Source organism: Physella acuta, unplaced genomic scaffold (genome assembly GCF_028476545.2).
Source record: "Physella acuta isolate Inbredline_101_S28 unplaced genomic scaffold, ASM2847654v3 ptg000235l, whole genome shotgun sequence".
NCBI classification, from domain to species: domain Eukaryota; kingdom Metazoa; phylum Mollusca; class Gastropoda; family Physidae; genus Physella; species Physella acuta.
In genome coordinates, this window is record NW_026731754.1 from 103,141 (window position 1) to 130,000 (window position 26,860).

Consider the following 26,860-nt stretch of genomic DNA (forward strand, 5'->3'; position numbering starts at 1 on the left):
AACACTAAATGAGATAAAAATTGAAGTTTTTTAAATCAATTACATTGTGCTGTATTTGTAACGATACTGATCAATAATCTTTTCTTGTTTTGTTTTCTAAACGCTGTGGGACAGTGGCGTAGCCAGGATCGTCTCAAGGGTGGGGGGGGGGGGGGTTCCAATTTTTTCCCGGGTACAAACTTTTGATTTGGGCCCGCCCCCCTCAAACTTTCGATTTGCACCCACCCCCCCTTCTCAAACTTTCGATTTGCACCCCGCATCATACTTTATATATATATATATATATATATATATATATATATATATATATATATATATATATATATATATATATATATATATATATATATATATATATATATATACCGAAGGGTCTATGGGGGGATTATGACCCCCCCTAACCCCACCCCCCTGCCTACGCCACTCCTGTGGGAAATAGTGAAGAGATATTAAATAATATAATGTAGTCTAACATTTCGTACTTATTTCAATAATATTCAATATATTTGCTTTGCAGATATGGCGCTTAGTATACGTTTAACTGGATCTGTTCTGCTTCTAGTAATGGTATCCGTTAAAGGAAGTTCTGACAGAGGCAGAGGATACTTGTGGCTAAATGAGGGAAAACGTTTGCAATCTAAATGTGACAACAGAGACGATTTTATTATTGGATTCTACAAGAGTGATTTACAAAGTTGGAATGATACATATTTAATGCATACAGAACATGCTGAATATTTTAGCCGAATATCACCATGGGACCACACCAAGTCTCAAGTCGTATATGTTGGTTGGCCAAACGCCTTAGGTCGAGAAAATTCATGGGTTGTCTGCCCATCTGGTTACTTTTTGAATGGTTTATATAAGATAGAAAAAAGTAAAGATCCATTAAACAATATAGAGAAAGGACGATGTGTCAAGCCAGCAGATTTCCCTACAGACTATGAACATCGTTACGACATTGACACTTCCAGCTGTTTTGATCAGACAGACCTGTGTGTATGTAACACGGGTTATTATGTTACAGGATTGTATCAAAGCTCATGTGATGGAATCTTCTGTGTCAAACAGTTTCGATGTTCTAAATTAGCATCAGCACCTGAACAGCTTAATGAACTTTATAAAGTAAAATCTCGCATCATGGATTTAACAATGTCAGACACGGCTAAATTGGCTAATAAACTTGGTTATGCTTGGTGCGGAGGTTGTAGATCGGAGGCGGTAGGAGAAGATTTTAGGAGAGAAGGCGACACGTGGGTCGCCGATAAAAGTGGTCGCTGTGAAGGTTACATGAGCGATAATCGTTTAAGAATGGTGTATGATGATTGGAGCTTTGAGATTAAGGAAATCGCATATGGAACGCCTGTTGTTCAAGACTTAATAATGGAAACAATAAACACTGGTGCAGTGCATAATAACCAAAACACGGCTGACACACGCACTGTAACCAATTCTGTGATTAATTCTCGAAGAGTCACACACACTACAACTAGTTACTGGAAGAATAGTAAAGAGCTGAACGTTCAAATTGAATACAAGCCATTCAATATTGGAGGGACTGTCTCCTACAAGTTTAACTATGAGACAAGCACAATTACGGCAAACGAAACAAACACGGAAAACACTTATATACTACAGGACACAACTTCCAAAGTTTTAGAACCGTTTACTGCTGCTAATTGGAGATTTGTGCTTTCGAATACAAAAACCTCTGTAAACTACACTGCTACTATAATTCCAAAGTTTTCTATAGAACTTCAAGGTTTTCTACGTTGGGGCGGGCGAGCAGAAAATGCACATACAAATTACCATCATCAGCATCGCGGTAGTGAAGCTCGTCCAACTTTGAGCTACAAATTTGGAGATCCTGATGTACCTTTCTACAAAGCACTGAAGCGTCTGAGCAGGGACGACTCACTACCTTGGCTATGGAATGATCTAGCAAACGCATACCCTGACTTGGACGATTTAATTACTCGTTTATCCAATGAAAGTCAATACAAATTCACTATTACTGGCAGGTTTGATGATGTAAAAGGCAAGAATGCTGTTTTTAATTGGGACGCTGCTACAGTGCGGAAGAGATCGATCGATATTAGAGACAAAAATTCTAACAAGATAGCTGATAACGCTACGATCTTTTCCAATGATTCGTTGAACGACGTTCCTTTGTCTTAATAAAGTTTCAAACAAAACGGAAAACGTTCCTCATTGAAAAGCAGGTCAATTATTTTTAATTTCTCGTAAATGAAGTGCAGGGGGAGTTTTGTAGTCGTGCAAAACATTTAAAATCGAGGTTTCAACAAATCTGGACGTTTTACGCGTACTATAGTCGGAAAAAAATCGTAGCTTTGAAAACATGTCTTGTTTTGTCTAGCTGTGTGTACGTAAATACAATCACCTGAAAATATATCGTATTATTTTTACAAATCTTTGTTAAAACTTTGATGGGGAACCACTATTCACCATAAAGTAAAATTAAGAATTAAGAATTAACTTTTTTTTCTAAATACTACTACTTGCGATTTTAACTAACACAGTTTATTAAATCATTCACTTTTTTTCTATTAGCTGTGAGCACTATTAAATGTACTTTATTATGATACTTATTTATGAATAGTTAATTATTTTTTAAGTGAAAGCTTTTTGTTAAATGCAAATTACGTTTTATTAGATAAAACAATTAGTGTGTTGTATGTACATGAAGATAACAATTGGTGCTGCCTGTTAAATAGGACCGAAGAATTATAGATCATCTGTTTATGTAAAAACAGTATATTAAGCAAAAGTGGTCCAACAGTCTACAACATCCCTCATTTGAGCAAGTAAACAATAAGAGGTGGGTGAATTTATAAACTTCCTATGGACTTTAGACCTAGATTTTTTAAAAAGGAATAATAATCTCTGTTTGGTAGCAACACAGTATCAAACCAGTCGGGCGATAAATTGTAATTTACTTGCTGGACTTTCATTGCGAGTTCTGTCTCTTAGATTTGGTATTTTTAATAACGACACTGTTTTATATGTTAACAATTTTTATAGTGTGCATCTTGTCTTTGAAAATTATACAATACTGTTTATTATTAATTGGATACTTTTACTAATAATAAGAAGAGATCAATGCTTTTCTTTATAGTTTTTTATTATAGTTTGTAGTTATAGTTATTATATTTTTAAAGAAAATCTTGTATATTCTCCTTTTTGTACATCATTGCATAAAAGCTTGTTATTAAAACGTTTTTTATGCATTTTGTTTTAGTACTTTATAATTTTTAATACAATAGAGTTTCATGACGAACCCTAACCCTAAGTAACCCTAACCCTAACCCAAATGAACATAATATAGCGCGCATTATAGTAGGCTACCTATTTCATTTATAAAGTATTATTTAAATCATTAAAAAAATAATTAGGCATCCAATTAAGTCAAATTTGATGTCAGATTGCATTATCATTGGGTGTTAACGCACTTGCCAAGTTTGAAACGAATCGGTTAGTTAGAAATTCTTAAAATTGATTTGCGGGTTTCACAATTCATGGAAAGAAAGCTGTCTGAAAATAAAGCAACTGATCGTGCATCGCAGCTATTTTAAGACATGTGTCGAACTCTTGTTTTAACGTTCTTAAAGGGAGGAGGAATCAAATCACTTTAGCAGAATTACTTTTTTCAGTAAATTTTAGTTCAGCTCCATAATGTTTAGGGATAAAGTGAAGCAAATACAATTTACCGAGTATGTGAATAAAAGACATAAAGTAACAGAAAGATTGAGTATTTTAACAGTGTTGTGTGAGACTCAAAAAAGAAAAGGTCCTTTGCCTATCAACTAAACCCTATACATCTGCCAGTGTCTTCCGTGAGCTTAACTCAGCTGATTTCCAAAGATTTTATACTTTATAAAACTAGTTTTTTATTGTTTTATACAACATGTTATTTATAAGTCCTGTTGCTTACTTTTTTAAAAGTTAAAAAAAAAACAGCAGGAGGCAATTAGATGACTGGAACGAATTAATTGTATTTCTCTATAATAACAATGAAGAAATTCGCTTTAAGATACGAGCAATGTTAAAGAACGAATTTTACTCGTATAACGAGGTGCCAATGTACTAAAGTATATATACAACATTCAGACATATTTTTGAAAACCTATTATTATTTCAATATAAGACAATTAATCTTTAAAATAACAAAAAGCTTATGTACGCTTCATCATGTCATATCTTTTTTTAATACTCCTTAGAGAACAGTTATTTCTTTACAGCTGTATTAAGATACATCCGCATATGCATTTCCATTTAAAAAAATGGTGGAAAAATCTTGGTAACTATGACAACGTCGGCCATCTTGAAAATTAACCACCTCGTAGGTTTTCCAACATTCTTAAAATACTATATTTTATGCCCAATAAAAATGAATTCATAATCTTCTTCCATTTTTGGGGGGACTCAACTAAAAATTTTAAGTGCATATCTTCAAAATAATTTATTATGAATTTTCAAAATTTGTGTCCGTTCAAAAAACTTAATTTTGGAGAGTTTTGGGGCTTTAAATTAGTGTTTTTAATGGACCCACAATTTGAAAATTCATAAAAAATTTGTTTGAAGATATACACTAAAAATTGTCCCTGTGTCCTTAATTTTTTGTACACTATAAAATTAATGTAGGCGCCTTAATGCTCGCAAGGAGAAACCGGGGCGTCAAATTGCACTTAGCCATGGCGCATCTTTTCCACAATTGTATTTTTGTTTTCGCACAAACCTTTATGGGAATGTTATCATCATTTTTACTTTCTCGTGTATACGAAGTATAGAGAAAGTCTTGTAATCGTGCAAAAAAAAATAATCGAGATTTGTACATTTTTACAAATCTCGACGTTTTACACCTCACTGATACGGAAAAACATAATATTGCAATCTTGTCCGTAGGTATGTGTGTCTGTGTGTGTGTGTGTGTCTGTCTGTCTGTCTGTAAACACGATAACTTGAGTACCGTTACAGCTAGGTCGATGAAATTTCAGATATAAGTATTTTATCAAAATCGTAGATCCATATCAACTTTTCAGCGATTTCCGATAAGCGGAAGTGGTACTTTTCCTACTTTGAATTTTTCAATAGCCTAGAACTTGAGTACTGTTTCAGATAGATAAATGAAATTTCACATGTAAGTAAAATATCTAATTCTCTACCATCTGTCAGATTGTGAGTAATTTCCGTTGATCGGAAGTACTAATTTACGCTATTTCCGATTTCTCAAAAAAACGCATGTAAATTTATAAAGTACTAATAATATTGCGCACTATTATGCACATTTTGTTTTGGCGTTTGCTGGCTTGGTGCGCAATTCTTTTATCTACTAAATTTTATTCTATTTTTAAAAGTTTAAGTAAACAAAAATCAAGGGTCATATTACGAGTAGCCATCCCACGTAGTGTTATATATAAGAATATTCGAGAATGTTTAGGGGAGATCACTCCCGGTTTATTAGAACTGTAAGCTAGATTTTTGTAATATATATTTTATGGGCAAGGGGAAACAACCAATATTTTGTTGCAAAATAATCTAATCATGGTTAATTCCACTGATTTTTTCAAAAGTCTATATTCCTCAATATCATTTTGGAGACGCAATACCGTTGTAAGTACTTGGGGGCCAAAATTATTTTTTTTTACGCAGAACCTTTCCTGGGATTTGTGTCAACCGCTCCTCTAAGTTTCATGGTGATTGAATGAAAGTTGTAATGTATTACTAAAACACACACACACACACAGAAATAATAATAAACATTAAACCATTTATGTTTTTAGTATAAGCCATTGTTGTTAAGCCATTTTTAAAATGGGCATTTATAGCGATGTCATTCTTGTTTGTGTTTTATTTAAAAAAATATGTTGCCGGTTTCTTATTTGAAATAGGTAATAGGAAAGTAAACTACTAAGGTTCAGTTAAAAATAGTGTTAGGCTAGTGTCACGCTAGTTTAGGTTAGAAGTCAAGTAGATGGTAGAAACAGACTATAGCTTAGTTAGTTTATAAATAGTGTTAGGCTAGTGTCGCGCTAGTTTAGGTTAGAAGTCAAGTAGATGGTAGAAACAGACTATAGCTTAGTTAGTTTAAAAATAGTGTTAGGCTAGTGTCGCGCTAGTTTAGGTTAGAAGTCAAGTAGATGGTAGAAACAGACTATAGCTTAGTTAGTTTAAAAATAGTGTTAGGCTAGTGTCGCGCTAGTTTAGGTTAGAAGTCAAGTAGATGGTAGAAACAGACTATAGCTTAGTTAGTTTAAAAATAGTGTTAGGCTAATGTCACGCTAGTTTAGGTTAGAAGTCAAGTAGATGGTAGAAACAGACTATAGCTTAGTTAGTTTAACAGACCAATACAAAAACAAGAGCTGACCGGCCACGTGGGAGGTCAGCTGACCAATGGAGCATAGAAGAAGGCAGACGATGATAGGTAGTAGTAGAGAGTGGACGTAGATATGTAGAGCTAGGGAACAGTTAGAAAGAAGTAGTAGTAGTAGACGGTATATAGTATAGACTATGTAGATAGAAGTAGGAAGTTGATTGTGTAAAATATAGAACATTAAATCGTAAATTGGACTTGTGTATGGGGATTTCACAAACTTTTACCAGACCTGTTTCATCATCTACTCAGTAGCGTAGCGAGGGGGGGGGGGGCGGGGTGGGGACATATGTCCCCGGACGCCGACCTTAGGGGGCGCAAAAATGGGTCGGAAAAATAAATTGAAAGATTGAGAGGGGGGGGTGCAAATCGAAAGTTTGAGGAGGGGGGTGCAAATCGAAAGTTTAAGGGGGGTGCAAATTGAAATCTTGAGGGGGGGGGGGGTGCAAATCGAAAAGTTTGTCCCGGGCGCCGGGAAGGGTCGCTACGCCTCTGCCCACCCTAACAATCTCCAAACTACGCCCCCCCCCCCCCCGGCCGGATGAGAAGATCTCGCGTGAGATCTTTATGTCCACGGGAAAAATCAATGTTTGTTGGAGGTGACTGAGGAATTTGCCCAGAAAATTCATAGCAATGTAAAAGTGTAGCTTTGGGTGCAAATACCTTTACTCGCTGTGAGGATGTTGAATTTAATAAGGTCACATGGGCTCAGTGATTTACCATATTACACAGCAGTAAGATGGCAAAGTTTTGAGAAAGGCTGAAAATATTCAAACAAATAATCACTAGAAATATTACAGTAACTTGGCTAACACTTTTATTTTTAATTTTTATTAGAAGTCAGGGTGTTGTGGTGATAGGGTATGTTATATTATTTAATATGTGTAAACTACTACACTACACCCCAGTGACTGTTGTGTTCATTTCGTCATGAAAAACAATTGTTATGACTTTCATTGTATTGATGTTCAGGGTGGATTTTTAAAAATATTTGAATTGATAAAATTATTCAAAACGGATTTTCAATAGCTTATATTCAATACTAAAAATATGAGACTTAATGTAATCTACAGTTCACAAATAGGATTTTTCAAAAAAATTAAACGATAATTTTATCGTGTGCCGTAATTGTTTTTGTATGGTATGCTTATATATATATCTTTTTCATGTCCATTGCATATACCTATTGTTCTAAATGGAAATCAGAGTTAAATACTTCATCATTTCAGCTGATGTTCGACACATAACATGTTGGGGCGATGAGACATGTTGTTATCAAGTTAGTTAGTTCGTCCGTGGTAGACGAGTACTAACTGCCTTAGTGGAAAATTACAAGTAGAACTAAAATATAATTTTTAAATTTTAGATATTTTTTTTCAGAGAAACAGTCATAATTTTAGTAAAATAATTTGCTAACGTATTCATCACACGTTAAAAATATAAGTTTAAATAAATGCTACAAAAATGCAACTGCCCATAAGTTGATACATTTTTACATTATTTAACGTACCTTGTATTATCACTAACCTTCATTTAACAAACTATGGTCTAAAAAAAATGATAAACACATCTTAGAACAAAGGCGTATCGTTCAAATTGTAAAGAGATCACATGATGCAAAATCTAAAATAACAAATCACATCTAAGAGAAGCTAAAGTAAAAATTGATTTTCGATTTTATTTTTTGACATCTCATATTGAAACAAAAGAAAATGCAATTAGTTTACATTTATGTATGTGATACTTCTTGTAAATATGTTTTAGAAATAAAGCATTTGTTTAAACTACATTAGCTATTATTCAGTTATGACTAAGGTGTTAAAAGTCTTAAGACAAAAGACTATTTCTCTCTCTAGATTGTCTTTTACTAAGTATTTCGCCACTGATATCAATGATGGGCAATGTCTAAGCGATAGACATCCACCGGTCTATTGTAGCCGTTATCATTGACCCAAATACAATCAAGCTTTGCGCACAAACACTTTCAAGATTTCAACACGGGGCAAAGGTATGTTTTTATTGTATATAGCGTATATGTGTTTATATATATATATAATATTATATATATATTATATTTATATAAAGCAATGTGTGCCCGTCTGTTCGTCTTGATTTTGCATGGGTTGTCCCCGCTAGGATATGATTTTGCCTCTGGTCTTTCCTGCTATGGCGACTACGTTGGGTCTAAACAGTGTGATAGACAATGGATAGGATGGGGCGTTACAAACGCTCACTAAATTGAATCAGGCGTGTCCGCCGGCGTCCTGGTAGGGTGCGATTAGGCTGCAAATAAAAATTTCTGTTTCGGCCTCCAAATGCTCACATGGGCCGCTGAGGGCCATGTAATACGTTTTATTTTAATAATCAGTTACGTTAACACAATGCATCAGTCAAACTGATGTTTAAAACGCGTCAAATAATTTTTTTTTCGTGTTAAAGAAAAAATCCTATTCATTTGTGTCACTTTAGCGAATGACGAAATCTGCATCATTGTTAACAGGATGCTATTTTGCACTCTGGGTTATCCTATGAACACGATGGCGCCTGTTAGTTTTAAGGAGCCAGGGGCCGTACGCTGCGCCTATGCGGTAGTGTAATCGAGGAAGTGGGGGGGGGGGGGCTCCTGAGAGCGCCCCACTACGTCCCTGACACATGGGCGGTCATCGAAGTGTGTTTTTCCTCATTATTTCGGTGAGTGATTAATGTACACTCAAGGCTTTCACGCGGTAGTGTAGGTAAACCCGTGTCCCGATAGCTATGTTCCAAGCTCAGCCATTGTTTACATTTAAATAACTCACTTTTAGAAAACAAAGTTACGCGTCTAAAATTATAGGATTGGTAACGCATGGATGAAACCCTTCTTATACATTTTGTCTGACTTTCTTTAATTCCCGCGGCAAGGCTAGTACGCTAGTATATGTATCAGTGGCGTAGCGAGGTCGGGTGTCACCCGGTGCGGCACTTAATGATGTCACCCCCCCAGAGGCGTAGCGACCCTTCCCGGGGACAAACTTTCAAGTTTTCGATTTCCAACCCCCCCCCCCCCCGTCAAACTTTCGATTTGCACCCCCCTCAAGTTTTCGATTTGCACCCCCCTCCCTCAAACTTTCGACCGCCCCCCCCCCCCTCAAATTCGATTTGCACCCCCGCCTCTAGTTTTTCTCTATGTATTTTGCTATTTTTTGCCTTAGTGTCACCCCCATCCCCCCCCCCCCCCCCTTCCTTCCTTCCTTATACGGAAACCGGCTCAGAAGGTTGACTTCCATTAGCCAGGCAGGCCTCAGTGTGGCAAACCCCGAGAGAGTTTCCCACACATTGGTCGCTACTTCCGTGGGCTCTCACCGGGCTTTCCTTCCCCACCCACAAGACGCGGGACGTCGTCCTACCGCCTGGTACCCAGCTTGATATATATATATATATATATATATATATATATATATATATATATATATATATATATATATATATATATATATATATATATATATGAAGAGTTGATTTTCAAAACGCGATAAGCGCCATTTTTGAAAAAAATGAGATAAGGTGCCCATATTGTAAAGCTACTCAGTTACTATTAAGAAAACTTAATTTTAATCTTCACGGCGCAAAATTTTCATTTTATTTCTATTTTTGAAAAAAACGTTTGGTTTCAAAACGCTGCATTGTCGATTTTATTTAGCGTCAAAATGCGGTATCGATTCGGACCAATCCGTGTAAATATTAGTATTTATCTGCGCATGCGCATTAAGCATCTCTAAGTGAAACAATTGTTAAAATGGCGGACTTTGATGGTCACGACGAAAGTGTTGTACTGACATTTAAGTCCAGAAAAAAGAAGAGGTCATGCACAGAAAGAGAAAAAGAAAAGATCTTTCGTCATTCAGGAGGAGGAATGATCCCGTCCATTTCGTGTAATCATATTAAAGGATTCTGCAAGGTAAGTTGTAGATAAAACTGTAACTTATCTAACACTAGGCAGGCCTGAGTTTACTTATTTTATATTTTTAAACACGATAGTATTACTAGAATTTAGATATCTAGCTTGTTCTTTTATTTGTTGAGTGAAGTTTTGAATGTAAATGTATGAATACCAGTAGGTCTAGGCTACTGTCAGCTCTAGCTTAACATTCCAAAAGTAGGGAGAGATTCTAGATCTAATTCTAGTCTAGATTATCTACTCTACTACATATTCTAGATCTAGTATCTAGGCCTACTATTTTTTTAGCTAGACGAAAGTTTTAACAATTCTAGTCAATATTATATCTAAACTTCGATTTATCATCTAGGTTGTATGTCCTCGTTTGTCTAGTCTAGCAATAACTTTAAGTAAGGCAAGGGGCTAGCCTTAGCTACTAGATCTAACTAGTAGTATAATTTTTAATATAAAATTAAATCTTCCATTGTAGTAAAACATACATTTGTATTATTTATTTCAGGCTCAAGATATAACACCTGATGACCTGGTGAAATGCCATGCAGAGTTTTACAGCAAATTGAACAAAGTGTCACAAGATGCTGCTATAGTAGCTTTGCTTGATGCGGACACCACGAAAAGAGTGAATGATCAGAGGAAAAACACAAGACACATGACGATCAAATCTTTTCTTTGTAGTGATGGAAACAAGCTGCAAGTTTGCCAGTCTTCTTTTGTTCAGCATTGTGTACGTAAATAGCTTTACCTTCAGTTTGCTATATTGGATTTGCTCGTACTGCAGTTACTGTCAATAAAAAACTGACTATTGTCCAGAGGTTTATCCGATTATGGAAATTCTCTTTTTTCAATGTTACAGTGGAATTATCTTAATAATACATGGTTAATATATCCACTTTTTTAGGGAAAAACTGGGATTCATTCAACACAAAGGAGCCTGGAAAAAAGAACTGTGTAAAGGTGGCTAAAAAGACAGATGTTCTTTGTGTTCTCGAAGCCGTAGGAGTGGAGGAGAGAATAAAGATTTCTTATGAGGCACTGCTATGTGATGCTACTGAGGATGTTGCTCATTCTAACTCTGATGTAGATAGTGCCTAGTTTGTCTGAATTATTTATTTTTTCTTGCTTCACTCATTTTTTTTTTCAACTTTTTTTTTTTCATTTCATACTATTTCTTTTACATTTTATGATTGTAGTATAAACTAATAAACTTTTTTCTTCTTTTAAAACTATTTTATGTTGACTTTTTTAGTTCTTTAGTCTTTGTTAACACAGTTCAACAGTAGAAAAGACAAGCTGTACTCTTCAAATTTAAGTCTCTCGTTAGAGACTTGCATCATTTTGAAAATGGTTCAAATAACTGAAATTACTCAATAAAAACACTTTACAGTAACAGAAAAACATAGTACAATTGTAGTAAGATGGTAACACTGGGAATATAAGTGGGTTTTAATAAAATAATAAACTAAAATATTGGACATTAGATGTATTATCAGAAAAAAAATGGATATACTGCGTTTTGTAGCTTAACAAAAGCTGGATATACCTCATTTTGCAACTAAACGCAAATTTTGGGACCAAAAAAAAGCATCTTTTTATGCAGGTACATTTCAAAAACCATTCTAGTCCTATTTATATGAGGGTTATGAACCTAAATTGATAAACAGTTTTAGCAAATTGTACAATGGCTTCGTGTAGGAGAAAAGTGCGATTTTCTCGAAACCCAAATTTTGGATATATTGCATTTTGAAAATCAACTCTTCATATATATATATATATATATAAGTATATACATATATATACATTAGCTTGTTACTAATGTTTTATGATGCTCTTGCATGAGTAATATAAGTTAATGACGAACATATCTATCATTATATACATTGAGTGTTTAGTTCATCCATGTTCAATTGCATTTAAAAGTAAAAAAAAATATAACCTAAACAGAACTATTTATAAGTATGATTTTAAAATTGTTTAAATTTATGTTTTTAATTTATGTTCTCAGGTGAAACACATACATTGTTGATGTACACATTTAGCGTAAAGAAAGAAATATCAATAGAAATGTTTGACGCCTATTTCATCTCTGTGATGTTGTTAAATTGTCTGGTACTGAGCATGCACAGTGTTTAGTGGTAGAAATGGTTGAAAAGGTTGGTTCATCTATTTAAGTTTTTGTGATTACTAGCAGTTTATCATCAATGTATATCATACAACTAGATCTAGGTGTCTATAAATGTAAAAACTAATGCATGTGTAAGACTCGTTTCAAGCTTCACTTCTTTGCAGGCTGCTTTTTTTTCTAACTGGTTAATTTTGACTAATAATTCAGGAATAGGCTACTATATATAATGTGTAGTAAGAAAAAGTAAAGAACCGAGTGCTACATATGTTTGAATGACAAACAATGCTACAGCGTAGAAAATGGCAAGATTGCATATGTGACAAGCGTTGAATTTATTTTAATGTGCATAAAGGCAAAGTAATCACTAAGTTTATGGGTATACTGAATTAAGCTTATTTAACAAAAGGATGATATGTAACTAAAATGAATGTCGACAGTTTAAAAGCTATTTGTGTATTTCAGATATTTTCCATTATTAATTATTGTTCATGAACGGTTTTTTTTAAAGATAATAGCTTTTAAATAATTTTTTTTTTGCAGATATTAATAGAAAACACTGATGAAATGCTAATAAAAAGTATCGGGGTGCTTGGTGAAGGTAATATTCGAGTGTAATTTTACCACTCATTTTGTTTGTGTTATAAAATAAAATATATAAAAGGTATAAAAGCTTTTATAACAACACGCTTTTAAAGACGCATAATTAAACAAGAAAATAAATAATCATTGTTTAGCAAAAGCATTAATCGCTCAATATACTAGTGATTTCATAAGCGTCCAACGATTTTCTGAAGTAAGGAAGTAGGATTTATATTAATTTAATAGATTAAAACGCTTGTTGTTATAAATGTTTTATTCATGATAATTACATCATAATTCTTTTTAATATTTTGTCAGATTGGGAAAAGGGTGACTGGATTGGGGATGGAGGTTTCGGCACAGTTTACCTGGTGAAGTCTTTGAGAGACAACATTGAACCGAAATATATTGTGAAAGAAATTCGTGTCTACAAAAACAGCGAACGGAAAAATATTGTGGTTCGTTAGTAGCAGTGCTAAACCTATTTTAAATTAATACTCATTTATAATAATAACCTATTTTTGTAACATTCATTATAACAGTAAAATTAAACTAGCTAGTTTGTTGAAGAGTCTAGACAGAGAATGATTTTTTGAAATTGTTTATGTACTATTTTAATATAAAATTTTGTATTAACATTTAAGTGTGTAGTTAGTAAATTAGTTCGAACATATTAAAAATGTCGCTTTTTTAGAATTACATTTCATCTAATTTTTATACTTAAATAAATATAAGGAGAGCTACAAAAATGAGACTGAAATATTGAAAAAAATTGGTTGCCACAAAAGAATCGTCCCGTTTATCGGCGCAAGTAAATGTGACGATATCCTGTCAATTTTTATGGGGTATATGAAACAGGTATGATTATAAATATGTGTTGTTTTTATTGGTTTATATGCTAGAGAGAAGTATTTAGTTCATTTTCATATTGTTATCTCCATGGCCTTGATGTAAAAGCACCCAAACTTCCTTTACTCATCACATGTCGAAATACACCACCATACCACACCGTAGCCAGAAATTCCACCTATTAGTAATGAAATAACCAATACTTTTCTTTGGGTCATTGTATGCGTATGGGTATATTTTATCTAAAATACACATGCTACGAAAGCTTAGGCTAAAATCCATCAACGATACCGGTTTAAAAGAAAATATTACGGATATTTAGATATATCCTAGTACTTTGGAGTTTATAGTTATTAGTTACTAGTGTTGTTTTGTAAAATAATCCTAATGCAATTTATACACAAGAAATGAAATTTGGTAATTTTCCAATTAAGATTATATATTATTATGATACATGCTTGTCTTGTGCTGGTATGTTTAATTAAATTGAAAAATAAAAAGTTGTCTATCTTATTTTGGCCTACATAAATCTTCTCAAATATGTCAAGGCCAATGTCTGATATAGGCCTATAGTAAACAATGCGTGCATTTAAAATATGGTGTATATTGGTTGGCGTTGTCTAGTAGGTAAAGCTCATGGTTGCTAAACCGAAAACTCTCGAATTCGATCCTTCGGGCAGATGTGGTTTGTTAGATGGGGACAGCCACTCTTCTAGGAGACACAACTTCATAATATGAGAACTGCTGCCTTGTAGTATGTTTTTGGATGGACAAAGACTATTGAAGCAAATCCAAAAAGAAAATGAGGCTGAAATCGAAGTAAAAGGCCTCAATAGTGCATTACCAGTTGACATATAATATGTATTTGTTTCTAGCGGATCCCTTCCAACACTAAATTTAAAACCGAAGAAGAAAAGTATCTAACTTATTAAAATAAAATGATTAATTTGGAGGATGATTTTTTTCATGAGTGTTCTTTTTTCCTTGATTGATTTAAACAAAAATGTCTTTACTACAAACAATTTTTCATCATTAAACATTAATTACTAATACTGCTTTTAAGGGCTCATTACGAACATATTCGGAAAAGAAAAATGGGTTAGGAGAAGAAGAGACACGACGCTTTACTAAACAGATTTTAGAAGGGCTGGAGTTTTTACATATAAACAAAATTATACATCGAGATGTAAAGGGTATGTTTTACACAATGGTATATGAGATAATGTATGCATGTGGTGATTATAAACATGATTAATTACGCTAGCAACCCCATCCTGAGTTATGATAACCCCCATGTCACATCGTGTGCAATTCAGCAAGACTGACAATAGTTAATTGAATGTAAGGTGTTAGAATGTTAGATGTTTATATTTTCTTGACTGAAGTAGATACAGAAGTTATTTAAACCGTGTAACAAATCGAAATTCGGCGTGTGTTTACAGGGGATAACGTTCTAATGGAAGATGAGCGCCATGTCAGACTTACGGACTTTGGGATTTCAAAAATTCTACAAGATGTTTCAAGTACAGCAACGTCTGTTGGCACAGAAAGATGGATGGCACCAGAGGTTATGGGTTTACAAACAGGCGCTACATCATATAATGAAAAGGCAGATATATGGTAAACTTCTGTAGTAATGTCATTTTTTTTTAAAAATATTTCTTTGTTTGTACATTCTTCATATTCCTTCCTGCAGCTGTTTCCCAAATCTGGTATCCTCCGTTATTACTTAAAAGTTTTTATACCCTTGAGATATTCTCAACTTATTTCTAAATTTACCTGCCAATCTGACAAAATGTGTACCATTGAGTAAAATAGATTCGCAGATAGACACACATACAATTGCTCATTTATGCAGATACTAGCGTGTTTATCGCGTGTTGGTTCGGTCTCAGAATAAAAGAAATGCAATTACATTAGCCATGATAACAATCAATTTACATAGTTTCCATATATATTCAAACTTTTACAAACTTATCTCACTCATGCAAAATTGTATGAGGGTTTTACCGACAAATTCATCATTCTTTTTACCCGTTAGTGCCCTAGACACATGAAGCAAATGAAGTAGTGTTTATTTGTTTTAGAGACCTCGGCATCTGAAATAATAGTTGGGTCAGCACTATCCCCAGCCGCCTTTGTTTCCGTAACGTTAGTTAGGTAATTATCAGAGCTAGGTGGACGGGCCGTTCTACTGACAATGCATTAATAATCGTGTATTATAAGATGCACTACCTTGTTTTCAAAACGGGGTTAAATGCATACAAAGCCGGTGCTATGTTTCTCAGATTATATTTATTGGACAGCGGGTTTTTTCCCACAATACCCACCGTACGTCTTAAAGCTTTACGAAAGCGTAAGACAGAACCACATTATAGCAACTGCTCATAAGTCAGAGGCGTCGTGCGAGCTCTCTGGAACCAGTGGTTATATCACCGTAGAGGTATCGGTTGCCTCAACTCTTAGATTTAGACATAGAATGTCGAGTGTCACCGGGTCACGATAGTAGAATAATTCTGAATCGAACGTAGTCGCCATAGGCCGTTGTGTAGTCGGTGGAAACGCCTTGTACGATCCCTTACAACTTGTACCGAACGCCTAATCAATGGATCCCGTTTTATATGATAGTTGCCAAGAAACTCTGGGTCTTAACATGTTACCAATTGTTATTTTTAAAGTAAAACTTGTCGGAAGAAACTCATATTTTTGCTTCATCAACGTATTTTAATCGTTAGTTTTAGAAGCGCAAGCTTGTTTTTAACTCATCTAACAGAAAGTTTAGTTTCGATATAGCAGAAATTCATATATTCAAGACAAAATATTCTAGGCTTAGTTATCCTTCAAAAGATTTTTGGTCTGTATTAGTTTATTTCCCATTAGAAATATCTCCAGGGATTTGTTTTGTCAATATCCCAAAGTTTCAAGAAAATCGGATTAATTGTGTTGCAATGCATTTAAAACACACCCAATAGGAAATAAACTAATGTAGACCAAAAATCTTTTGAAGGATAACTAAGCCTAGAATATTTTGTCTTGAAAGACAAACGTTTATTTATCTATCTATCTATCTATATAAAAAGCAATGTATGTTTGTTTGTTTGTTTGTTTGTTTGTCCTTTGTGCATTACCACACCTCTTATCACATCGCCGTGAAACTTTGGGAAGTTGTTAAAAATATTCCGGGAAAGGTTTCGGCGAAAAAAAAAATTTCAAATTCGCAGGGGTGGCGCCCCGGCAGGGCGCGATTTGTTTTTTCTCTATATACGATATATAAAAAATAAAAGTCGAATTTGACAAAGGCGGCGCCACGGGAGGGTGCGATTTTCCTCAATATACGGTATATAAAAATAATAAAAGTAAATTGCAGTGACACCGTTCACACGATCGCCATGAAACTTTGGCAATATGTTGAGAATATTTCTGGGGAGGTTTCTGCTCAAAATCTATATACTACTAAAAGTCAAGTTTGTTTACATGTTTGAATATTTATTTGTTTGTTTGTCCGATCGAAAATTGTGATATGTTCGACTCTATCTGGAAAGCTGTAAAATAGTATGCAGGTAGAGAATAATTTTTTAATGCAGACAGACTGTTGATCACAAATTTATTTAAAGACGTTAATTAATTAATTGATTTATTCATACGCAGAGTAACCCATTTTTTTTTAAAAGATTTGAAAAGCCACTAGACTCGACGGAAACAGTGACGTCACATGATGTGTTTATTTTTTTACATCGATAATGGCGGCCTATCGAAGAAGATTGTGTTCCCATTCCAATGTTTAACGCGTTCTAAAGCTAATTTTCTGTCGGCTTTAACTTTAACAATACGTCCGTTTGCTGTATTTATTACGTTCCAACACTCATATCAATTTTCAACTGTCTTTTTCATTTAGTTTTACAATAAATTTCTCTAGATCTAAAGATCAGCTGTCGAAGGAAAGTTATTTATAGATCTAGATCTAGAATCTAGAATCTAGGTCAAATCAATGATTTATTAGTTATAAATACAATCCAAAAAAAAACGAGACTTTAGCAAACCAGTCGTAGATCTAGAATATAGATAATTCTATCTAGATTTAGATAATAATGAGTTTCTATATACTAAACTATTTTAGACCTTTATTATTTTATATAAATCTTTGTTTGTATAGCTATGAAATATGCTAATTAGGAAATGCTGGATGCAGGGCCTATTTGCATAACTTTAGATTCATACGCGGCTTCTATACCGCTAAGTGTGCAAAATTATAGACGTAAACTCTAGATATAGCTAAGTCGTAGATCTAAAATATAGATAATTTTCTATCTAGATTTAGATAATAATGATTTTCTATATACTAAACTATTTTAGACCTTGATTATTTTATATAAACTTTGTTTGGAATATGGTAATTTTGAAATGCTCGCTCCGGGCCTATAAGCGTAGCTAATGATTAGATCTAGATTCTAGGTCTAGCAAGAAAAACTAAACATAAGAAGACTTAAGCAAAAGAGTCGTAGAATCTAGACTAGATCTAGATAATTCTATCTAGATCTAGATAATTTCAGACCTTCTTTATTGTATATAAATCTTTGTTTGGCTAATTTAAGATAAAATTTAATTTGAAAGTTACTACTACTAGAGTTAGATCTAGATCTATGCGCGTAAGGAGACTCAAATTATAGTATAAAACTTCACTTGAAATGTCACGAGTAAATAGCTAACTTGGTAGTGAGGTCGGCTCTCATGCGGGTGGTACAGGTTCAAGACCAATTCGTTAATGATTTTTTTTTCATTTTTTTTTTAGATGTGAATAATAAAGTTGCCTATCTGAACTTGGCAGGATACAGGGCTGGTGAAGTAGAGTTTGTCTGTTTCTTTGTCCTAAGCATATGAAAGGATAGTGTGGTCAGAGACATGCTCGGCTGGAATCGTTTTTAAACGATAAAAACATGTTGTCTGAGACTTGGCGGGACACTGGGCAGGTGAAGTAGAGTTGAGTAGGTCACCTATGAAGTCAGTATATGAAGGGATAGTCCGAAATCGGTGTTTTCGGTGTTTTTAAAAGATAAAAAACAAATTTTTGAAAGTGGGGTCTGTTTTTTTGTGACGATAAGTGACACTGCAGTAGCGTAGCGAGGAGGGGGGGGGGGCGGGAGGGGGAGGGGAGGCGGGAGGGGGGGGGGGTGGGGAAGGGGGGGAGGTGGAGGGGGGAGGGGGGGCGGGGGGACATATGTTGGGGCGCCAAAATTAAATTGAAAGGTTGAGGGGGGTTCAAATCGAAAGTTTGAGTGTGGGGGGGGGGGGTGCACATCAAAAGTTTGAGGGGGGGGGTTGAAAATCGAAATCTTGGGGGGGGGGGGGGGGGTTAAAATAGAAAAGTTTGTCCCCGGGCGCCGGGAAGGGTCGCTATGCCTCTGAGTGACAGACGTGATGTTTTTTGATGGATGACCCCCGAAACCCACAGTTATCCAACGGATGACGGGTATTCTAGTACATTTTCAAATTCGCAGGTCGCGATTTGTTTTCTTTCTATATACGGTATATAAAAATAAACGTCGATAGCGATTTTACACCGTTCATCCAATCGCCATCAAACTTTGGAAAGTTGATTAGGACACTCTTGGGACGGGCTCTGTAAAACAAAATCATTTTTTATTTCGCAAGGGCGGCGCCACGGGATGGTGCGATTTTTCTCTATATACGGTATATAAAAATAAAAGACGATTGCGGTTTGACGCAGTTTATCCGAGTGCCATACAACTTTAGGGAGTTGATGAATACTACCGATAAGTTATCTGGGGTGGAGGTGGGAGGAGGAGGGAGGATTTAATGTTGCATTTGCGGCCCCACTGAGAGCGCCCCTTTACGTCTCTGCCACGTGGGCGGTCACCGAAGTGTGTTCTACCATATTAATTCGGTGAGTGATTAATGTACACTCAAGGTGAAATCCTTCTAATATATTTCGTCAAACTTTCTTCTATCCCCGCGGCAACGCACGGGGGACGGGTACGCTAGTAAAGATATAAAAATTACAGTATCATCACGTGTAGGGCCTACAAATAGTGAAGAATTTTAAAAATATTTATTAAAATAGAAAATTCTATAAATTTAAAGATCCGTGCATTTGTTTTACTACTTAAAGTAATAGATTTGTATGAAGTATTAGTATGTATAAATCTAAACTTTGTAGTTTTTTTTATGTATCATCTGACGATTAAAGCAAATAAAATTTAAACATTTGTTGTACAAAATGGTAGAATTGACCGAAGTATATTTAAACTTTATATAAGAAAATCTCCGAGCAGAATCATTAGTTTCATTTTGTTAGCATTTACTAATAAAGCTGCGTTTTATATAGAAAATATATACTTTTACCAGTGTCCGCCCCCCCCCCCCCCCCCCCCCCCAAATATTTAGTCCTCCCCCCCCCCCCCCCCGGGAGAAAAAAATGTCCTGGAAGAATTACTGCCGTATAATTATAACCAAGTTATTTTGCTCTTGATATTTTTAATTTACACCTTTATAACAATTGCATTATATTATTATTTAGAAATTGCGATAATTAATAGTAACGTTTATCGATTGATATTATCATAAATAGGCTGACTGTCAACTCAAAGAACCTGTATGCTAATCTATCGCTGGTGAAAATATTGTAACTTTATCTATGTGGATAAACTTAGCTAAAAATAACTTTTACATCTCTTAAAGGAGTGTTGGCTGCACTGTCATAGAGATGATGACAGGAAGTTCTCCGTACTGTGATATCCCAAAACATCAAGTCCCATTTCAAATTGATAAGGGTATTTTACCTACATTAGGAGCATCTATTGTTCCAACAAAGGAACTCAGCGACTTTCTACAGAAAACATTGCAACTTCTACCGAAAGATCGACCCGCGGCGAAAGATCTGCTTGGGAATGACACTTTTATAAACCGTAAGTTTATTACAGAAAATATCCAGATAGATTACATATTGCAGTTTATTTTAAAAAATCGTCTTATCGTTTTGTAATTTGTTAAGTTTCTATAAACATTTTCAATAATGTTTAAAATCTCATTGTGTTTTGTATGTCTTTTTTACCAAACAGGTGGACTTTTCATTACAGAGTTAAAGCTTGAACTAGGTAAATATAAAAACATACAATTTGTACTGCGAGATTTACCGTCGCAAATTCGTTTCGGGGTTCAAACTTAAAAAACTTTCTGCTAGAATGCACTTTGGAGGGTGTGGAAGGCGTGAAATAAAATTTGTAAAATGTCATGTCAAACTGATTTTAGTATTTTCAATTGTAAAATCTTTAAAAATAACGGGCTCTTTCTAATATACTTTGTTTTTGTTTTTTAATTTTTAACAATGCACGATTTAATTTGTCGTTATTGTTAAATGTTTAGCGTTAGAACCATTGTAATTTAGACAATATATTTCAATAAATTTGAAAAAAATCATATGCAACAGATAAAATCTCTTTTCCAGTAATCATTGCTTTAAAAAATATTTCATGTAAATTCTTTTAAACAATTAATTTAATCTAACAGGTTTTTTTTCAATAATCAAAACAATATTATTTGTACATTATTCCCGTTCTTTAAAATTAATTTTAAAAATTGCTTAATGAAAGCAGCCGTAAAGGCTTAATATTGTAAGATATTTCAAATTATTTGAAACCGATAAACTTAAAACTTCCCTTAAATGCTAATTAATCAAAACAGGATTTGTATCGAAATCATAATTATTGATCTCTTGTATATTCTAACATTTTATTGTAGACAAAAAAGAAACAGAAATCAGACACCTTGAAGAGCAAGTGAAATATTTTCAGGACAAAATGCATATTGGTAATGTTAATAAATATTGAATAGATTATGTTAAGAGATTGGTAATGTGTTTTGTTAAACTATTTGATACTTGTTTGAAGTATAATATGACAACTCACCCACATAGAAGTTCATGCATTAAAACAGATTCACCGAAAAACATTTACACACTACCATTCATACATGCCCACACCCAGACTGAATCTCATAAAATAAACCATGCATATAGCCAAACTTTTGCAGTTTGAGAATTTTACAAACAAAACATGTGTTACCAAATATACTACAAAAAAACAACATCTTAATAACTTTAAAGAACAATGTGCGTGACTATTTTATGTATTACATACTATCGAATTTAAGATGCGACCCATTTTTTTCTTTTTAGTTGTTTAAATAGGGGTGCATTATTTTTAAGGTTGCTGTAAGAGGGTCGTGTTTAACTAGAGACGATTTACTAAAACATATTTTATTAAACGTCTTATATGAATTTTTACAAAGATGTTTTTACTTGCTTCGTGCTTCTTTCGGTATGGGTCGAAAATGGCTTGCAAAAGTTAGATTTCTTCTACCGGACCGATTTCTTTCAGACGTGGTACGTAGCTCAACGCCTAATGACAATGTAAAGTAACATGAAATTTGACTTGATTGGATTTTTAATTCATTTGAATAATTTAATTAATATTATCTTTATAAAGTACATACGTTTTTTTAAAGGGTACGTTTTCTGCGTTCATCTGGTGCGCAAATCTTTCAACATATATGATTACAATACGTTTCACATAGCTTCACTTTGGTTTTAAAAAACAATTGCCGAATATCTTACCTTATATATAACCACTGCCTTGTTAAATCCTCCAACATAAAAGCAGTTAAGAAAGCACAAGAAGAATAAATATAACCCAGCAATAATGCTAACCAATAGCAAACATTACTATATTTTCTAATTTTAAACAAAATTAAATAAACGAACAATTAATTTTTTAACGATTAAAAACAAAGATGCCCTTCTCTTTTACTGCCAATATTTATCTGATTTAATAAATGTGGGTGAGAAAGCGTGATCGAAGGAGTATAGAGAGGGTTGTAATGAGGGTTGCATGACCGCCCTACCGAAAGTCTTCTGAGCAGTGCCTGCAACAAAGATTGTTGAAGTTCTCTGGGTCTAAGTACTCGATATTCGCATACCGTAGGCTAGAGAACGACAAAGTGAAATGCCAAAGAAATTATCAAACCATACCCCGTCATGTAAAGGTGGCAGAAACAGATAAAACAAACTTCAACATTAACAAAATGTTATTCTCTCCCGTACGATTAATCGTGAATAGTTTAGTTTATTTTTTAGTTTATTTTCATTTATAAATATATTACATCATTTATATGACTTATAACATCAGTTTTTCTTGTAATATTCGCTCGAGTATTACACAATTTATCATCGGCCTGTGAGGACTGGAACTGATTTACTATTGAATCAGGCTTACTTTTTTTCTGACATGTAGGCCTACTTTCATTTACAAAAAATGGTTCATTATATATTCTAAAAAAAAAAACGGGATTGATCTGCCCTAAACTTTCTCGAATATTCATATATAACACTACGGTGGATGGAAACTCGAGATATAGACAATATAATATTAAATCCATTTTTAATTACTTAAACTTTTAAAACTATATCCGTCATCACAAAAAAAATGATAACATATAACACTAATTTTTTAGTTTTTTCTTTTATTTTGTTACTACTCTAAAATTACTAAATATTGTCGGTTTAGATTTTGGCTTTAGATTAGTATAAAAATCCATTTAGAAAATATTACTTTAGAAAGTTATTTCTCTTACATATTAGCTTGAATGAAGTTTTAATAGTGCACTAAAAGGTATACATTTTAGAGAAAACATTAATTAACTCTTTGAAATTAATTAATCACAATTTAAAATCAGAAGTCAATGTAATATTTTATTGTCATTTGGTCTTGACCATAGGGGATTTGACCACAGGTGTTTTTTTCAGCAGAGGTTTTTTGAGCATAGGTGGTTTGTCATTGGGTGTATGATCACAAGCGCCGTGTCCGCCTTTGACCACAGGTGTTTTATCCACGTAGGGTCTTTGATCACAGGTTTTTTTGTTCATACAGTGTTTTTGATCACAGGTGGTAATGTCCATATAGGGTCTTTGATCACAGGTGGTTTGTCCAATGTTGGCGTTTGATATCTAGCGCTTTGTCCACAAATTGTAAGGATTAATTATAAAAGTTGTGTAATTATATTTTAAATTGAGGCAGGATGTAAATAATATGTTAATTCAACATGTATAAATTACAAGTCATCAGAACCATACTAGTATTACTTCTTTGACTGTACTGGGCATGTTTTTTTTATCCTTTTCTATCCTTTATATTTATGTACTTTCAAATAAATCTACATTATTTATTGGTGAAACTTGTTAATTGTCGCATTATTTGTGTTCCATTTATATTTAAAATAAATCTATGATACCTAGCACCAGCCTTTATGTGGAGACTAAAATATAGTTCTTGACTTCTTTTTAGTACATGTTAATTTCTATTAAACATGTATAATAACATTTATAAAATCGTATTAATTGTGTCATAAATTTAAATCAAACAACAATTAATAATTTTTATTTTAAAGGCTATATATTATGGTTAACCCACCTCTGTGGTCAAAGCCCCGTTGTGGCCAAAGCCCCTCTGTGGTCAAAGCCCCGCTGCGGACAAAGCCCCTATGGCCAAACCCCCTATGGTCAAAGCTCCGATGTGGTCAAACCCCCTATGGCCAAACCCCCTATGTTCAAAGCACCTAGGACTTGACCCACGTGCCTAATTTTTACAAAATCGGTTCGTTAAAAGTGGTCATAGTTTCACTCGCCAGTTTCGGCTCATGTCAGAGGGACAAAGTCCGACAGACAAAAGCATGATAAATCATGCTAAATAAAAACGTGTAATATAGATAATTTAGGAATTTCTGTTGTAAATAATATACAGAATCATACATAATTACGCTCATATTTGTTATAACTATAGTTAAATTATTTCTTTAATCTTATAACTTATAAATCTTATAAATATACATTATGTATTTTACTGTTCTTTCAGAAGTGAAGTATACACTGGTGTTGGTTGGAAAAACAGGCTACGGTAAAAGTGCTTCGGGTAATACATTGTTGGGAAGTCGAGTTTTTCACGATTACAGGGGTATTGATCCAGGAACCATAAATGTGTGTAAAGGTAAAGCTAAAATACAACAAGAGTTATTTGAGGTTTTCGACACGCCAGGTATTTTTAGAACTGACATGTCAGTTGGAGAAGGTGCATTGTCAAATGCCACAGAAATCATGAATAGATCTAAGAGAGGGGTTACTGCTTTTTTGTTTGTTTTCATTTATGGTTATCATTTTACGAAAGAAAACGCAATGGCCATTAAAATGTTAACAGATATTTATGGTCCCGAAGGTATAAACAAGTATGGCATATGTTTAGTGACTCGTGGAGATTATTTTGATTACGATTATGGCAATAAACTTACATTTAATGAATGGTGTGAGCAACAAGATGGCAAACTAAAATATTTTCTTTGTCAATTTAACAAAAGAATAGTTTTAATGTATAATAAAGGAAATCAAATTGAACGTGAAAGATGCCGAGATGAAGTTTTTGATATTGTTAGACAACTTAGTCAACAACAAGATTCTTACACTAAACAAGATTTTATGAAACAAGCAGCCTTTCATAAGGAACATAAATTGAGGTTGAAAATTTTAAAATTTCACAGAAAAGTTCGAAACATTACAAGCGAAAATTACTTAGAATTACTAGCTACAGCTGACAAACTGATAACCAAAAAGACTATACTAAACCCTGGCATAGAGGATAAAGAAGTTATTACATTAAAAAAGGTCAGAAAAAAATTGCAAGATATTATCAAGTAGCCTTCAAATAAAAAATCTGTGTTTAAAAAACGGCTTCTTCCTTCATAAATCTTGTATTGGAAGAGATTCCACCCAGCATAATGAAGTTTTACGTGCCAAACTCTTATGCTCTATAGGATTTCAACATTTATTTCTGTCTGCTTTTTTTTTTGGGATTTGCTTTCATAGATTTCGTCCAATCAATAACAAACTATCAGACAAGTTATTTTTAATTCTGTGGTTGTTTCTCCTAGATGAGTAGCTATCGATCTCCCTATGCCCGAGGGTTCAAACTCATGACGTTTCGATTCAACAAACGTGAGCTTAACCGCCACGAACCCATGAGAAATAAGACGAATATGTAAACGTTATTATTATATACCTCTTAGACGCATGGTCTGGCAGTTGAATACGCGATTGCTAACGATATCGTAAGGTCGTTCCCTGCCGTAACTACTTCTAATGTCTAACTATGTGGTGTCCGTGCACTGGGGACAGGAATTGAAATTACTAGGTCTAGCTAATAGTAACTTTGTTACCAATCTGCTTGGCTAATGAACAATAAGATGAAGTGATATGCCGTCGTGATAATTTGATACATTGAGTTGGTTTATAAATATGCATTTGTATAATTGTATGTATACTCTAGTAGGGGATTACATGTTTAAAGGTATATGCATTATATTTTACTTGTTGGTCTCCAATCTTAATAACATTTATTAATAATTAAGTCTGCTGGGCTAATGAACATAAAGATGGAGTGATATATCATTATAATATTTTGATACATGTTTATCAATGTGTATTTGTATAATTTTATGTCAAATTCAGTGAGGGATTAAATGTTTTAAGGCATTCCTTGTTGGTGTCAACCAATTAGCGTCAAGTGTCCCCAAAAACATGTATAACTTATTAGAACTAAACTAAAGTAATCATGAGGTGTATTTTGATAATTTCTTAACAATTTGTGTTTGAACTAGTTTCGTGAACAATTGATATATGTTGTATAATCTTTCCTTTTCTTCAGTACTTTGTATAATATTATTTTCAGCGTGTATCGTGTATCAAATCTATATATTATATTTTTAGATTTATTTAACCAGGTTTATTTGTTAATAAAATTGTTGTGCTCTGTTTTATGTTGTTTTCCGTTTATCTTGATTTTTATAGCGCGCTGTTTTTACATACTTTCTTATAGTCGGCTCGTAATGTATGTGTAATATAAAGCCGGAATCAAAGCATTTTTCA

The 26,860-nt window shown here is 33.8% G+C and overlaps 3 protein-coding genes across 3 annotated transcripts; all 3 read left to right on the forward strand.

Moving 5' to 3' along the window:
* The first annotated feature begins 519 nt into the window (after window positions 1-519).
* LOC131938123 (uncharacterized) lies at window positions 520-2,178 on the forward strand. Its single transcript, XM_059296026.1, has one exon. The coding sequence runs from the start codon at window positions 520-522 to the stop codon at window positions 2,176-2,178; it is 1,659 nt and encodes a 552-aa protein (XP_059152009.1).
* Window positions 2,179-10,054: 7,876 nt separating this feature from the next.
* On the forward strand, window positions 10,055-11,449 carry LOC131938160 (uncharacterized). The gene is made up of 3 exons (XM_059296078.1): window positions 10,055-10,328; window positions 10,828-11,052; window positions 11,227-11,449. The coding sequence occupies exons 1-3, from the start codon at window positions 10,167-10,169 to the stop codon at window positions 11,278-11,280; spliced, it is 441 nt and encodes a 146-aa protein (XP_059152061.1). The 5' UTR covers window positions 10,055-10,166; the 3' UTR covers window positions 11,281-11,449.
* Window positions 11,450-12,466: 1,017 nt separating this feature from the next.
* LOC131938124 (serine/threonine-protein kinase 3/4-like) lies at window positions 12,467-25,633 on the forward strand. Its single transcript, XM_059296027.1, has 10 exons — window positions 12,467-12,478; window positions 12,991-13,048; window positions 13,348-13,487; window positions 13,765-13,887; window positions 14,942-15,071; window positions 15,321-15,498; window positions 20,575-20,801; window positions 20,955-20,990; window positions 21,634-21,702; window positions 24,801-25,633. Exons 1-10 carry the CDS (start codon window positions 12,467-12,469, stop codon window positions 25,631-25,633), a joined length of 1,806 nt encoding a protein of 601 aa, XP_059152010.1.
* Window positions 25,634-26,860: the final 1,227 nt, after the last annotated feature.